The sequence below is a fragment of the Propithecus coquereli genome, unplaced genomic scaffold, assembly GCF_000956105.1.
Source record: "Propithecus coquereli isolate 6110/MARCELLA unplaced genomic scaffold, Pcoq_1.0 Scaffold111, whole genome shotgun sequence".
NCBI classification, from domain to species: domain Eukaryota; kingdom Metazoa; phylum Chordata; class Mammalia; order Primates; family Indriidae; genus Propithecus; species Propithecus coquereli.
The window spans coordinates 3,247,326-3,262,317 of record NW_012135081.1 but is presented as its reverse complement, the minus strand read 5'-3'; the positions used below and the strand labels follow the sequence as shown (position 1 = coordinate 3,262,317).

The window sequence follows — 14,992 nt, the reverse complement described above, 5'->3', positions numbered from 1 at the left end:
TGGAGTCCAGAGCCTGCCCCGCCTGTGGCAGCCAAGCACTGAATGGTGTGTGAATGCAAAACATATGCTTGCTTCCAGAATCTTCCACATGTTCCTGCAGAGGGAAAGAGCCTCCCTCCGTAGGAGGCCACTATCCTCCGCCTTCTCCTTTTGGGGAGCTGTGTCCTAGTTTTCCTGGTGGCTTCAGTTTAGAGTCATTCCCAGCCCTTCGCTTAACTCCAACCTGCCTCCAGAATACCTGTGGCCAATTTGTATTCTCTGTACCATTCACCAAGCTCTCTGGGACACAAACAGTCACCTAGAGTGGCTGGACAGCATGGGAGCTTGGCCTGCCCCTGGGTTGAGGCACGATCCTAACCTCCCACAACCTGAGAATGGAACAGAGCAAGACCCTCCTCGCAGGCCCCTCCCTGCTGGGAAGGACGGTGCCCACGGCAAGCACTTGCCCGTTCATCCTGCCTGAGCTCTGCTTGTCTCTTTCACTGACCGCCTTCTGGGTTGACCGTTCCAGCCACACTCCTCGTTTGACCTCCCAGTCAAGAGGCCCGTTGTTGTTGGGATGCTTTCGCCTCCAGCCCTCTGGTTGGGGCACTTTGGGAAGGTCCTGCTGTCCAGTGCACCTGTATACATTTCGAAGACTCCACAGTTGCTCCAGACTTCCCCTGCTGCCTGTGGGAGGGGACTGTCCAATGCAGAGCTGGTGGGATGGAAAGTTAGGCCACTTCCTGGGTCCCTCTCTGGTTATGACTGTCTGTGGGTGCCTTGCCTTCTGAGCTGTGTCAATCTGTGTTTCAATAAATGCTGCTGCCATGCAAGTGTATGTGATCTTGTGGACCCCAGTGTCTCCACTCCCTTCTTGCCCCATCTCCAGGCGACTAATCCTAGTCCAGCCCCATGCAGTGTTTCCCTGGTCACCCACCAGTGTCACCGCCTCTTCCTGTCCACTTCCACAGCCCGATTCCTCAGTCCCCATAGCCCTGGACCACAGTCCCAGCTCCCCACTTGTGACCCCACCCTAAGCCCTGCCGGCAGCCAGGACCCCATCTCAAATTCACTGCTCTCACCCCCTCCCACCTGGCTCCAGTCACTTCCCAGCACACGTGTGGGCTTTTTATGCCAGATGCAGGCTCCTTCTCCCTCCTCCTCAGCCCTGTCCAACCCCTCTACCCAGCGCTGATAAGATAGGCACCCCACCCCAAAGAGGCAAGTCCCCCCCACACACACCCCTCCCACACCACACAGTGTCTAGAACCCTGAGGATCTCTGGTTCTGCCAGAGAAGTCAATGGGTGTGTCTGGAGCCTGGAACAAGCTGGAAGTTCCTTGAGGACAAGAAGTATCTCCTCCTGGTTCTGACCCTCCACTAAGTCCCAGGATGGGGCTCCAGGGTATGCCAGGCCTGGGATACGTTGGATGAACTCAGGCAGCTGGTACAGCAGCAGGTACGGACAGCCAGCCCCCTGGGACTGAGCTCCACCTCTCCGTTAGGAGCACGGATTGGCTATCACTGCTGTCAAGCAGGTGTCTGCCCACCAGCCCTCTTCTGCCCCATCCGGCCTCTTTCCCTGAGAGGAGCAGAGAAGCTCTGTGCATGTTGACCAGGCCTCACTTCGTGCCCCAAGCATCCATCCAAGCATCGTGCCCCACTGCAGGCTGCGGCTGCTGAGCACTCGGGCTGTCTCTGTTTGAGGTTTGCTGGCTGAGGCTCACCGACCTCCTCCAAGCCTCCCGCTTGCACCCCTCCATTCTCCCAGCAATCTGGGCCTTGAGGGCATGGTCACAATCTGAGCAGGTCAGTGTTCAGTTTAGGGGACATCATTCATCCACAGGAAAAGTTAAATCTCGGGGGCTGAAAAATCAGGAGATGAAAATTTGAGCCCCAATTCTGCCAAGACCGCCAGGTCTCCGTGAGACCTTGGGTGGGGCTGCCAAGGTCTCGACTGCCCACTCACTGCCCTTGCCCCATATAGCTCAAATTTCCAACCCCAAGGCTGAGACGGCTCCTCTGCCCCTTCCTTGGCCTGACCTCTCCTGTCCTCTGCCCAGGAAGATCTGGAGCTCTGAGGAGGAAGACTCTGAGAAGCCCCTAACCCCATCCTCAAGGAACCAAGCCTGGAATAGTCCTTGGAGGCTGCAGCACACCCCATCGGGCAATCCAGTCCCTTCCTCGCTGGCCCTTTCATTCGCCCCCTTCGCCCGGCTGTACCCCAGCCCCTGGCCTCTCCCACCCGTCTTACCACACTGTCCTTGGAGGACGCTGCCCCCTTCCCCACCCAGCTCCTGGCACTCCCTGTCACCTTCTCTCCCTCCCACCTCGTGACACCTGAGACTCAGGCCTTTCCCCTCCCTGTCTGCTCCTCCCAAGCCAGACTCTCGGCTCCTCCCAGGGAGTCCTGCTCTCCAGCTCATGTCCCTCACCCATGCACACTGCCTAGAACATCAAAGTACCCAGGGCCCTTTTCTCACCTCTGTACACACTCTCCCGAGGCAATCCCATCCGTCTGGTGCCTTGAGTCACCACCATGGTTAATGTCCTTTCTGGTTAAAACCCTCCAACTGGGCTTCAGAGTCCCGATGCGTCTCCTACCCTCCCTCCTCAGCTTCAGACCCACATACTTGGTTCCCAGCTACCACGACACCTCCACGTGTCAGTCCTAGAGACACTTTGGACTCCACGGACCTTCCAGCTTCACTCACTGCTTCTGACCCTCTCAGCTGGAGTCTCCTCCTGTCTCCTCCTGTCCCCCCCATCAAGATCATCAACACAGTTTCCCAAACCAGCACCTATGATCTACCCACACCTGCCTCTCCCTCGGTATTACTTAAGCCCGAGTGCTTCCCTTTCTGCCTCCTAAATACCTCCCAATCCACTCTTTCCTCTGTCCCTCCGGCTGCAACCTGCTCCCAGCCACCACAGCTCACCCACAGTCCTCCTCTTCTCCCTTCCCTTCCCCTCTGCACAGCAGTCCGAGAGACCTCCAGAAGACACAAGGCCAACCTTGCAGTGGGTCCCCACTGACCTCAGGATAAAGCCCGACCCTCAAACATCATGTGCCAGTCCCGCACATCTGGCCCTGACTGATCTCTCAGTGGCCGTCACCGCTCCCCAAGCCCACTGCCCCCACCATTCCCCCCTACTTGGGCTCAAGATGCCCTGAACTCCTGTCAAATGTGGGGTTGGACCAAAAGCTCTGCAAAGGCCCTTTCGATTCTGACCTTCTTGGGAAGTGGCTCTGAGCTCTGCTCTGGGATCTTAACAATCCCTTCCCAGAAACTTAAGGAGGATATAGTAAGGACTGTCAGCCTAGGGGGTCATGGATATATCACCTGGGAAAGTCCAAGGAGGCTCCAAGCCTCTGGAGGTGATGCACCTTCCTTCCACCCTACCAGCCAAGGGACCAGGCAAGACTGGCATGGCAAACTCTCCATCTGTTAGAGCCTCTGGTCCTGAGTCCCTGAGCACCCCTCCTCTGCCACCACTGCCACCTTTCCCTCAAGGAGCAGGCCAGCTATAGATAGCCCTGGCCTTGGTGCTGGGAAAAAAAGAGAGGCATAGTGGAAGGATTATGAACTAGGCAAAGCCGGTTACTTCCTGAAGAAAGTAAGATGGAGACTGAAAGGAAGACCAAGAGCACATTTATTCAATCAACAAATATAATTATTGAGCATCTGCTATATACCAGGTATTATTTGTTACACAAGTTCACAGAAATGAATAAAACAGTCAAAGATGATTGTTCCCATGAAGCTTATATTTTACAGCAAGAAGTGAACCTAAGTAAGGAGTTAGCTGGGAGGAGAGGTGTGTTGCAGGTGTGGAGAACACACCTGTGGAGCGGGGGCTGCACAGGAGCACGGGCTCTGAGGAGCCAGGAAGGCCATTGGGGCCGCAGGGCTGCTCTCCAGGGCCCTCTGAAAGCTGAAAATGAGCCCTTAATTTCTTCTCTCTTCTCCACTTCCCTCCTACCCCAACTCCAGCTCCATCCATAAGAGCATTCTCCACCCAAGGGCATTTCTCATTCCCATTGCCTTCCACATACTTTTCCCATCGCCTTGCAGAAAGAGATGCTAAGGGCCAGTTCACAAGGCCTTCTATGCTTCACAGAAAGCCAACTGCCTTGTTTCTGGAAGTTTCCTGCCGGCTGCTGAGGAATGTGAGCTAGCTGGACATTGGAGCCCTCTGTGCTGACAAGCCTGAGTTAAGGCCAGCATGGCTGTGACAATACCCAGGGTAGCAGTGCCTCAGTATCCACCCCGCTCCGCACACCAGCTGAGACTCTCATTTATTCACTGAGCCAGTGGTGTCACCCACCATTTGTCATGCGGGTAAATGAACTGAGGTTTGAAAAGGTTGACAAAGCCAGGACAGGAGCCTGAGACTGCAGACTTCCAGTCCCCAGTCTTTTTCTGCCACCCCACTCGCCTGCCTGCTATTCAGAGGCCCACAGAGTCCTGAGAAATGACAAAGCATTGCTGTTTTAAGCCTCTCTGTCTGGAGTGGTTCATGTGCAATAGATATCTGAAACATCTCCCTACAACGCAGCGGGGATCACCCCATTCTAAATACGAAGAAGCTAAAGCACAGCGAGGATTAATGACTCAGCCACAATTGCACAACTATTAATAGTAAATGGCTGAGCCAGCATTCAAACAAAGGACTGCACCAACAAAACCCTTCCAAACACAATCTTACGTAAGGAGCTAGAAGGATTTTAGGAATACTGTCCAATCTCCCCCATTCTACAGCCAAGAAAACTGAAGCTTGGGGGGTGGAAACAATTTGTCCAAAGTCACGTGTGTGGCAAATGGCTGTCAGGACTTGGAATTGGAAGCCCAGTCCTCCTGACTCTCAACCCAAGGGTCTTCTTCCCTCTACCCTGCTTCTCTCACATGCCTTCCTTCCAGTCTCACCCCACGATTTTTCATGCACTTTTCCCCTTCAGGAATGCCAGGCCGGGCTGGGGGATTATGTCGTTGGCAACAATCATCCTGGTTGAGAACCCTTAGGGGACGTTTGGCCATGTCTAGAGACATCTTGTTATCACAATTGCGGGTCAGGGAAGACACTGGCATCTAGTGGATAGAGGTCAGGGATGCTGCTAAATATCCTACAAAAACCATAGGGCAGTCCCACAACAAAGAAGGATCCGTCCCACAACATCTATAGCGCTGAAGTTGAGAAATCTTGGTCTAGAGAAACCCATGACCCCACAGGACTCCCTGGCTCCATGAGTCTTCCCGTGTTTTCCCCAAGGCCAGAGTTGCTCAGGACGGATGGGCAGCATGTGCTGCAGTCATGCTCGCCTACTGAGAACTAGCTAGGTGGATGGAGAGGCGCAGAGGAACTCTGGCAGGAAACACCTGTCACAGGAGGCCCTGGCAATCTCAAGACTCCGAGGCCCCAGGCTTGATTCGCTACAATTAGTTTATTGGAAACACAGAGTGAAACAAAGACAAACGTGCAGGTAGTGGAGTCATTGGCTATCTAGAGGCATCTGCAGGCAGCCCTGGGAGGGAGGTGCCCTCCCCTCCCACGGGGCATGTCCCTCAAAGAGTTACAGGAAAACCCCCATCGATGTTCCCTGTCTCCGTTCCGCAGGCAGAAGCCAGTGGACAGGGTCCCTGAAGTGCAGGCAGGGACACTCTGGAACCTGTCCTGTTCCTCCAAGTCTGGGGCAAGGGGTCAGGCGGAACCAATGAATCCAACAAAAAACAGAAAGCAGGCGAAGGAAGAGGATGAATCCTCAGGACAGCAAACTGACTACTAGGAAAGGCTACGGAAAGAGACCAAGGCCCGCCCCAGCCTGCCCGGGGGAGGGCGCAGAGGGGAGCCGGTGGGGAGGAGGTGTGGAGGGCAGATATCTGGAGCCCGGGCCAGCGGGGCGTTCTGGGGGCGCGCGTCCTGGCTGGGCGGAGGGTGACGGTGGCAGTCGCTCGCGGAGGCCGCGCCTCCTAGCAGCGCTTACAGGGGCCGGCGCAGGGGGCGCAGGCGTCGGGGGCGCCCACCACCACGCTGCTGCTGCCGCCGGGGGCGCTGCCGACTCGAATGGAGACAGGGGCAGTAGTGGAGGCGCAGAGATCGCCACAGACGACGCCACCGCGGGAGCTGCTGACGCCTGAGGAAGGAGAGGCGCGCATCAGGAAAGGCCACAGCCAGGTGGCTTTGCTGCCCCCGCGACGGCCCCTCCCCAAAGGCGCCCGGACCCGCCCAGCGGGAGAAGCAGAAGCTTGGGCTACTTACAGACATTCACGGAGCCGACGCCTTCGCACAGCCTGTGGGGAGAGGAAGGGACAGGTCAGGGCCAGCGCGGAAAGGGCGACCGCGACCTTCCTTCCAGGCGCTTGCCGAGGGGAGGCGAAACCCGCTAAAGCCCCCACGAGGGTCTGGAGACAGACGCCTGTGAGCGCCGCCTCGGACTCAACCTCCCTCCAACGAGGCTTCCTCATCAGGAAAATCTACTTTGAGATCTATGGTGAGGATTAAATCAAATAATATACCTACAGTGCTCAGTCCCTGGCACGTTAAGAACTACTAGCTGCCGCTATCTCTAGGTTGGTTCTGATCGAATTGTAGATGCATTTGGGGGAGCGAATTTAACTTCCTGTATCTGATCCGATTGGTGTCATTGGAATGTAGGCTTCCAGAGGGCAGAAGTTCTTGTCTCTTCTTTTCCCCTCTGCCTAAAAATAAAGCCTGGCTCAATACAGAACTGTTGCATGGGTGAATGGGATTCTCAGACGCGTTGAGAACAGGCTTAGAAACTGTCTACAACAATTCTTTCATTTGACAAATGGAGAAACTGAGCTCAAGAGAAGGGAAATGACCAATGACAGAGGCAGGGATCTCAGGCCACCTAACTCCGCCCAGCCCACATGTCCTTCCTACATGACATTGTCTCCCTAAAGGAAACAAATGGAGTTCCCCTGAAGGCACAGTGGCAAAGGTCAGCTTCAGCAGAGAGAAGAATCCACAGCCCGTCATCAAATCGCCCCATGCCCAGGTTTCCTGGGTGGCCCACATCAAAGCTCCTGAGTTCACTCCAACAGCTTTATGTGCTGGAGGGGTGGGCAATTCAGTTTCCAGTGCTGTTTTCATGTGTCTCTCCAACTTCCAAATTCAGACTTGAAAAACACCTCCGGAATTCCTCACTAATGAAACTCCCCAGGCCCAGTGAGACCCAGCGCCCCTGAGCTTTCCAATGCAATTACCTGAGCTTGTTGTGAAACTTACCATGTGATCACTTTGACTTCCAGGTACCAAACCTGGTTCCCCAGCTTCCCAATACACAGGATGCTTCCTGTGCATCCCTACCCTCCACCCTTCTATCCCCAAAGTCCGGGGCCTGGCTGAACACAAGAAGAGGAGAAGCTCAGGGTGTGACCAATTGACCACCAGGGGAAAGGTACCAAAGACAAAGGATGAGTTCACGTTGCAGGAGTGTTGTACTTATAGGGGCTGGGCTATATACCTGCCCTCCAGCCATAGGGAGGCTGAATGACCAGTGGGTCTTCTCCCCTCCCACCTCCAAAGCAAGAAAAGCAGCAAAATTCCGGAGAGCAAGGTATATGTGCCTCAAGGGAGGAGTCCCTGCTCTCTGTCTAATTCAGCCCACCTGTTGCAGTGGAAGACCGCTCATTGTCATTACAATAGATAAGTGTGATTGATGGAATCCTCTGTCTAAAGTGCCTTTAGGGGATAAGTCTCAACTTCCAGGGCTAAGCCTGGAGCCAGGGACTGGGCCCTGGCTGGGCCAGGGAAGCCAGGTGGAATCCTCAGGGACACGTGCAACTAGACCTGGGAGGAGGAAGCACTATCCACGCAAGGTGACCCCAAGCCCCAGGTAGACTTCTCAGGAACAGGGATTACTGCTGCCACATTCTTGGCTCTAAAGTCACTTTTACACAGGACTCCAAATCACAGATCAGTACCTGCATATGTGCATGAGAGACTCAAAGAGACTACATGATACTTAAAAGACTTACACAAATTACGTGTCCTGTGGAAGGCTGGGGAGTTTTAAACACGAAAGTTGAGTGGTGACAAGGAGTGTGCGGACAGGGCACGCTGAGAGCCCAGGCAGGGCTAGAAAAGTAAAAGGACTAGGGGACCCACCTCTGCTCCTCGCCCTCCAGCAGGCGCCTGTAGGTGGCGATCTCGATGTCCAGGCCCAGCTTGGAGTTCATCACCTCCTGGTACTCCTTGAGCAGGCAGGCCATGTCCTGCTTGGCCTTCTGCAGGGCGGCCTCCAGCTCAGCCAGCTTGCAGCGGGCGTCGCTGAGGGCAGCCTCGCCCTGCTGCTCAGACTGGGTCACTGCAGCCTCCAGCTTGGAGTTCTGGGGGCCCACAAGAGAACAAGGCTGGTTAGTTATAGTCCCGGGTCTCTGTGTCCATTATCTGCATGTGTCCAGTCTCTCCACCCAGTGGGAACACTCCAGAAACAGGGCCTCTTGCCTTACCACCTGGGTCTCCCTGAGTGACCAGAACCAGGGGCTCTGCATGTACAATGGGCTGGAGAATGAATGTTGAGATCCAGATAGGGTACCCCCGGGCTGTGGGACACAGGGTGGACCCTCAGCCTCTCTGGTCTAGGGCACAAGTGACCATACCTGGCACTTGGCGTTCTCCACCTCGGCCGTCAGCCTCTGGATCATGCGGTTCAGCTCGTTGATCTCCTCCTTGGTGCGGCGCAGGGTCTCCCCGTGCCTGATCACCGTGGCCTTCATCTCCTCGCACTGTGGGAAGCAGAGATGCTCATGAGGATAAGGATGGGACATGTCATCCATTCAGGACACCAGGAATGATTGTGCAGGTTGTGCAGTGCTCAGCCTGTGCCACCACACATGGCAGTCCTGCCCTGCCACCCCAGCCTCAGAGAATCAGCCCTTCTCTTATCATGCTTAGGGGTCAGAATCCCCAGACTAGAGAAGCCTTTACTCATAGATACTTCCCTCCCACTGCCGAGTCTAGGAGGCAGGTGTCCTGTGCCACTCACCTTGCTGCGGTACCAGGACTCGGCCTCAGCCCGGCTGCGGCTGGCGATGTCATCGTACTGAGCCTTGATCTCGGCAATGACGCAGTCCATGTTCAGGTCCCGGCTGTTGTCCATCTTGACAACCACCGAGGTGTCTGAGATGTGGGCGTTGAGAACACGGATCTCCTGCAGGAGGTGGGGACAGGGCGGGGCAGGAGCTTGTTTAGGCCACAGCCCCAGTCACCACAGCCTGTACCCGTCTTCTCAGACCTTCTCTGGCCCCCGGCCTTGCCCCGACAGCCTCATGGACTGCAGCCCCCACCCACACCCCTGTCCAACGCTGCAGCCCCCACCCCACCGCCCTCTTCTCCGCTGGCTGCAGATTCCTGCCTGGCCCCCGACCCCGCACCTCCTCATACAGTCGCCTCAGGAAGTCGATCTCCTCAGTCAGGGCCTCCACGTTGGCCTCTAGGTCCGACTTGCGGAGGTAGGCGCAGTCCACGTCCTGGGAAGGTGCGAGTGTTGCAGCTCAAGGATCCTGGAGATCGAGCTCCAGGCTTCTCTCTCCGCTCACCCATCCCACGTGGCCAGGACAGAGGACTCCCCAGTGCTCCCATTCCCACGCCGACTCCTAATTACCCTTCCCGGGATGACCTGGCATGATCCTCTTCCCCTCTGAGAACAGACCTCTTTGTGCCTTGGAGTTGGCTCCCCAGCCTCTCAGCCTCCCCCGGAGACGCCATGTCCTCCCATCGCTCCCTTCTACCCTCTCCTCCTCCAGGAAGCCTGCCCAGACTCCATCCCCAGTGCTGTCGCCTGGCCCTTCTCTCTGCCCCAGCAGTCCTCCGGGGACCACGTGGCCACTCCTCCCTCTGCTCCATCTTCTCCTAGAGCCTGGGATTGTGTTCCAGAATGCTACACAGTCTGCACTGTCCCTGAACAGAGACACTGAAGCTGCCATGGCTCCAGGGGACCTCAACCACAGACCGCGGCCTCTGAAGCAGAGCAGGGCGTCCAGAGGTCAATGCAGTCACTCCTCTGTCCAGGGCAAAGGATAGTGGACATTTCAAGGTTACTGCCTTTGTCAAAGCTCTGGATCCACCACCCACTGGCATGACTCTCGGAACTCCCAGCCTGCCTTGGAAAGGTCACTGTAGCCCAGCCTGAGGTGGAGCCCCCGGGTCTCCCCAAGAAGAGTCTGTCGCTCTGGGATGACGCGTCTGTGCTTGCCACTCCCGTGTTACTCACCTTCTTGAGAGCCACAAACTCATTCTCGGCTGTTGCTCTCAGGGACACTTCCTCCTCATACCTGAGACCGAAGAGAGGAGAAAGCAGAGGGGAGGTCAGGGAAGGGCAGGTCTCTGCAGAACCCCACCCCTTCATACCAGTGAGGGGGGCAATAGTACAAATCCCCTTTCTGGCTGGATTTGGGATGTGCCTGGGATTCTCCCTCCACTTTGCCCTGGGAGATGGACAGGGCTAATGTTCTGGGACCTCCCAGTCCTGTTCCCAAGGCTGCTCTGAGGTCACCTCAGGAGGCAAAGAAGGACTCAGTCCCCAACCCCATGCTGGGTCTCCAGCCTGCAGCTCAGCCTCCCCTCACCTGGCTGTCAATCCTAGCTCAGGTGTGGGGCCTCCCAGACACAGAGGCCCTGAGGACTCGGAACCCAAGGCAGTGGGACACCCAGAGCCCTGGGTCCTCTCACTCCTGGGTGCCCTGGAGCTCACATGTGATGTGATGCTAGGGGTGTTGGGGCTGCGGGGCGGGATGAGAAGGCCTGGAGGCTGCAGAGGCTTCCTGCCGCAGGGCAGAGGGACACAGCTCAAGGGGAGCCACGGCCCTAGCCTCGGGCAGGCATCTGGGCAGAGACTGCACAAGGAAGAGCTCCTGCAACGCTCGGTCAAGCTGGTGCTCATCGTGGCCACTCACCATAGCTGGAAGTTCTTCCTGTTGTCTAATCCAGTGTGCCTGACCTAGGCCCCTTCCTGTGCCGAGCAGTGCTCCCGGCCACACTCACCTCTTCTTGTAGCCCTCCAGCACCTCCTGCACGTGGTTGAGCTCCGAGGCCAGCCTCCCGCTGTCGGCCTCCACGCACTCGGCCTCCCGCCTCAGCGTCTCGATGTAGCCCTCGAACAGCGGCTCCAGGTTGCTCCCGCAGCACTCGCGGTTCTGGTAGAACTGCAGCTTGGTCTCCAGCAGCTTGTTCTGCTGCTCCAGGAAGCGCACCTGCCATTCGGGATGGGGATGAGGGTCTGATGCCTCCTGCCGCCCCAAAATCGGCTCTGGGGGGTGATTGCTTTCACGGGAGCTCCCAATCCTGGAGCCCAGCAGAGTGGGCAGAGGTGGGCAGTGTGAGACAAGGCCACTCCTGGCTTTCGTGATCGTGATCTATGTCTGGGTTCCCAACTCGGGAATGGATCCTGGGCTGGGGAACGTCAGTGCCTGCTCTCAGGGGAGCTAAGTTATCCCGGCCAGATGAGTCCCTGTGGCATGTGCCAGGGGACAGATTGGGCGCTCTGCCCCTCACTCTGAAGCCAGGTGAGGCAGGTGTCCTCCCAGGCAGAGCACCCAGGTTCAGATCATGGATCGGGTGTCTGGACATAGGACCAGGGAGATGGTGTCACAGGCCACCCTCCCCCACTGGTAGTCAAACACGGCACCCTCTAAGGAGGAACACAATCCCCAGCCTGGGCCTGTCCATACTTCTCTGAGTTGAGCAGTAGCTCTCATATCCCTCCCCACTCCCTGAAGTCTAGCTGCCTGACCACACCTTTTCCCACAAGCTCTGCCTATGTCAACTGTCAGCTGAGTCTTTCTGGGCCTTGAGTGCCTGTGTCTGTCTGTCTGTGTGCCCCTGCCATCAGACTGGGATCTCAGGCAGGCAGGGGTCTTTCTGCATTTGATTCTCCCCTCCCCTCAGTGTGCAGCCCTGGCTGTGGCCATGGGTGGGGGTTCAGGAAGGGTGTGATCCAGGACACCCACCTTGTCGATGAAGGCAGCAAACCTGCTGTTGAGGCACTTGATCTGCTCCTTCTCCTCGTGCTTGACACACTGCGCATTGGGGTCGATCTCCAGGTTGAGGGGCGTGAGGAGGGTCTCGTTGACCGACACGGTGGTGATGCAGGGGGGGCTGGGCCCGCACACGCCCCCGGAGCGGTAGCCGAAGCTGCGACCACAGGAGCCTGCGCGGAAGCCCCCACAGACGCTGTGGCTACCGAAGCCCCTGGGGAGGCCGCGGTAGCAGGAGATGCCGCGGTAGGGGGCAGCGGTGATGCAGCAGCGGCCTGGCTGGGGCCCGCAGGCTGAGGCGCAGCTGAAGACGCGGCCAGCACAGTAAGATCCACAAGTCATGGTTCCTTCGGTGGGGGCAGAAGGCTCTAAGGATGGAGACGTCCAAGGGTACAGTGGACGCGGTGTCAGATGTTTATTTCTCACACCTCTGCAGCCCTTTTATATAGGTAGGGAGACTGACCACGTGGGTAAGAGCAATTAGATGCCTTTATGGGCTTGGGCTGTTTAGCAGCTGTCACTCCTTTCTTAATGTGCTTAATTGGTGCCCAGATGCAGCTGGAGTGTTTATGGTCCTTTGCCCTAAACTGCACAATTTTCATCTTCAAAAGGGTAGCTCACTCCCCCACACCCCCTTCAACCTCCCAGTACCCAGCTGGAGAAACTGAGAGATTGGAGGAAGGAGTGGGCAGTGACTCAGGTTGGAATGGAAAGGGGGGAGGGGCGAGGTTGCGGCTATGCCTTTGCCGCCCAGTTTCATGGTGGTAGTGCCGCTGTCCGTGGTGCTGATCAGACCGCGCCAGGTACATTGAGACAGCATGAAATGAGATGATATGGAACTTGGGTTGCGCTTGGTGGTTTCTCTCACCCAGATGGCCTCTTTCTGCACCCCACAAGCTCCACATTTACACAATCTCCAACTTAGTCACCCACACAGGAGCTCAACATCCCTAGTCCCAAATTGCTTACCTTTACCTATCGAAATATTATCTTTGTCCCTCTTTATGTCTGTTTCTGTCTCTTTGCCCCCGTATCTCTCTCTCTCTCTCTCTCTCTCTCTCACACACACACACACACACACACACACACGCTCATCTACACACTCAGCCAGCATACAGACCAGTCCTTTGGCCAACTTATTAGGCCATGTTGGCCAGCCTATGCTGAGAGGAAGCATTCCTTCCCTCAGAGTTCTCCATGAGGCTTTGAGGGGCACACACTGGTTCACTGGTCCCAGGAAAGCCCAACAATTTCCGAAAAGGCCCCAGGCAAGGATCAAATTTCTGGATGTTACCACAGTCCTCTGTGTTTCCTCCAGGGCCCAGAAGGCCTGGGATGGGTATCATTGTTATAAGTCTGTATAGCATCTGTCTCAGAGCATAAGATCTAGATAGAGCCACAGGATGAGAGCGTCCAGCCCCCTGCCATCAGCCCAAATCCCTGTTGCTTGGCATGCTATAACTCTCTGAAGCCCCTGTCACTACACAGAAGTTTATCAGTACCCTTGGCAAGTGCAGAACAGATCTACATTGGTGTGTGCCATCCACCCAGTGTGAATAATGTGGGACTTGAACTCACAAGGGCTGGATAGGAACCAAGGCTCTTCCTTGACAAGCTCTGTGAGACCTGGAGCAAGGCACTTCACTGTCCTGGGAAATGGGTTAAGACTTTCCCTCCCACTGCTGCCTTGGAGATATGCAGAGGTACGTACCTGCTGTAGAGCACAATGCAGAAGGGCTTCATTACAATCATTAAGAGGAAGTAGGCTTAGGGGCAGTGTTTTTTCAGAGTTTATGTTGTGACCCACTAATGGGGGCAGCCAGAAGTTTATTTTAATAAAATTAAAATAAATCAGAACAAAATCAAATAGAGTGGAGTAGAATAGAAAATATTGGAGCACATCATATGTAATAAGAATAACTATTGTTTCATGACCTTTTTGTTTAAATTGCATGTAGTATGTATGGATGTGTATACTCAATCACTATGTAAAATTATTTCTTAATATGGTCACAACTAAAGAGTTAAAATACTTATCTTTCATCATATTAAAAATCAAATCAAAGTGTATTGAAGACTTAAATGTAAAACTTGAAACTATGAAACTACTGAAAAGAAAACATTGGAGAAATGCTTCAGGACTTGGATTTGGATAAAGATGTTTTGAGTAAGACCTCAAAAGCACAGACAACTGAAGCAAAAATGGACAAATGGGATCACATCAAGCTAAAAAGCTTCTATACAGTGAAGGAAATAATCAACAAAGTGAAGAGACAACCCACAGAATGGGAGAAAAGATTTGCAAACTGTTCAACTAACAAGGGATTAATAGCCAGAATATATAAGGGACTCAAGCGACTCAATAACAAAAAAGCAAACAAACAAATAATCTGATTTTAATATAGGCAAAAACTCTGAATAGACGTTTCACAAAATAAGACATACAAATGGCTGACAGGTATATGAAAAATGCTCAACATCACTAATCATCAGAGAAATGTAAATCAAAACCACAATGAGATATCATCTCATTCTGGTTAAAATAGCTTTTATCAAAAAGACAAAAAATAATGGGTTCTGGTGAAGATGTGGAGAAAAGGGGCTACTCCCACACTGATGGAGAAAATGTAAATTAGTATAGCCACTGTGGAAAAACAGTGTGGAGTTTCCTCAAAAAAACTAAAAATAGAACTACCATATGATCCAGCAATCCCATTGCTGGATATATATTTGAAAGAAAGGAAATCAGTATATCGAAGAGATATCTGCAGCCCCATTTTACTGCAGCACTTTTCACAATAGCCAAGACATGGACTTAACCTAAGTGTCCATCCATGAATGAATGGATAAGAAAATGTGGCACATATACAAGATGGAATATTGCTCAGCTATAAAAAAAGAATGAAATTATGTCATTTGCAACAACATGGTGGAACTGGAGGACATTATGTTCAGTGAAATAAGTCAGGCACAGAAAGACAAATCTCACATATTCTCACTCATATGTGGGA

At 54.4% G+C, this 14,992-nt stretch overlaps 1 protein-coding gene across 1 annotated transcript; it reads right to left on the bottom strand.

Annotated features, from left to right (window-relative positions):
- Window positions 1–5,951: 5,951 nt before the first annotated feature.
- Window positions 5,952–12,361, bottom strand: LOC105815077 (keratin, type II cuticular Hb6). Its single transcript, XM_012650215.1, has 9 exons — window positions 11,955–12,361; window positions 10,990–11,198; window positions 10,220–10,280; window positions 9,381–9,476; window positions 8,993–9,157; window positions 8,607–8,732; window positions 8,113–8,333; window positions 6,241–6,272; window positions 5,952–6,115 (listed from the first exon to the last, which is right to left on the bottom strand). Exons 1-9 carry the CDS (start codon window positions 12,321–12,323, stop codon window positions 5,952–5,954), a joined length of 1,443 nt encoding a protein of 480 aa, XP_012505669.1. The 5' UTR covers window positions 12,324–12,361.
- Between the last annotated feature and the right edge of the window lie 2,631 nt (window positions 12,362–14,992).

Coding starts and splice junctions, on each gene's coding strand:
- LOC105815077 (XM_012650215.1), bottom strand. CDS start 12,323: ATGACTTGTGGATCTTACTGTGCTGGCCGCGTCTTCAGCTGCGCCTCA. Junction 11,199..11,954: donor TTGCTGCCTTCATCGACAAG/GTGGGTGTCCTG, acceptor CCCGAATGGCAG/GTGCGCTTCCTGGAGCAGCA. Junction 9,477..10,219: donor AGTTTGTGGCTCTCAAGAAG/GTGAGTAACACG, acceptor GCACCTTCCCAG/GACGTGGACTGCGCCTACCT.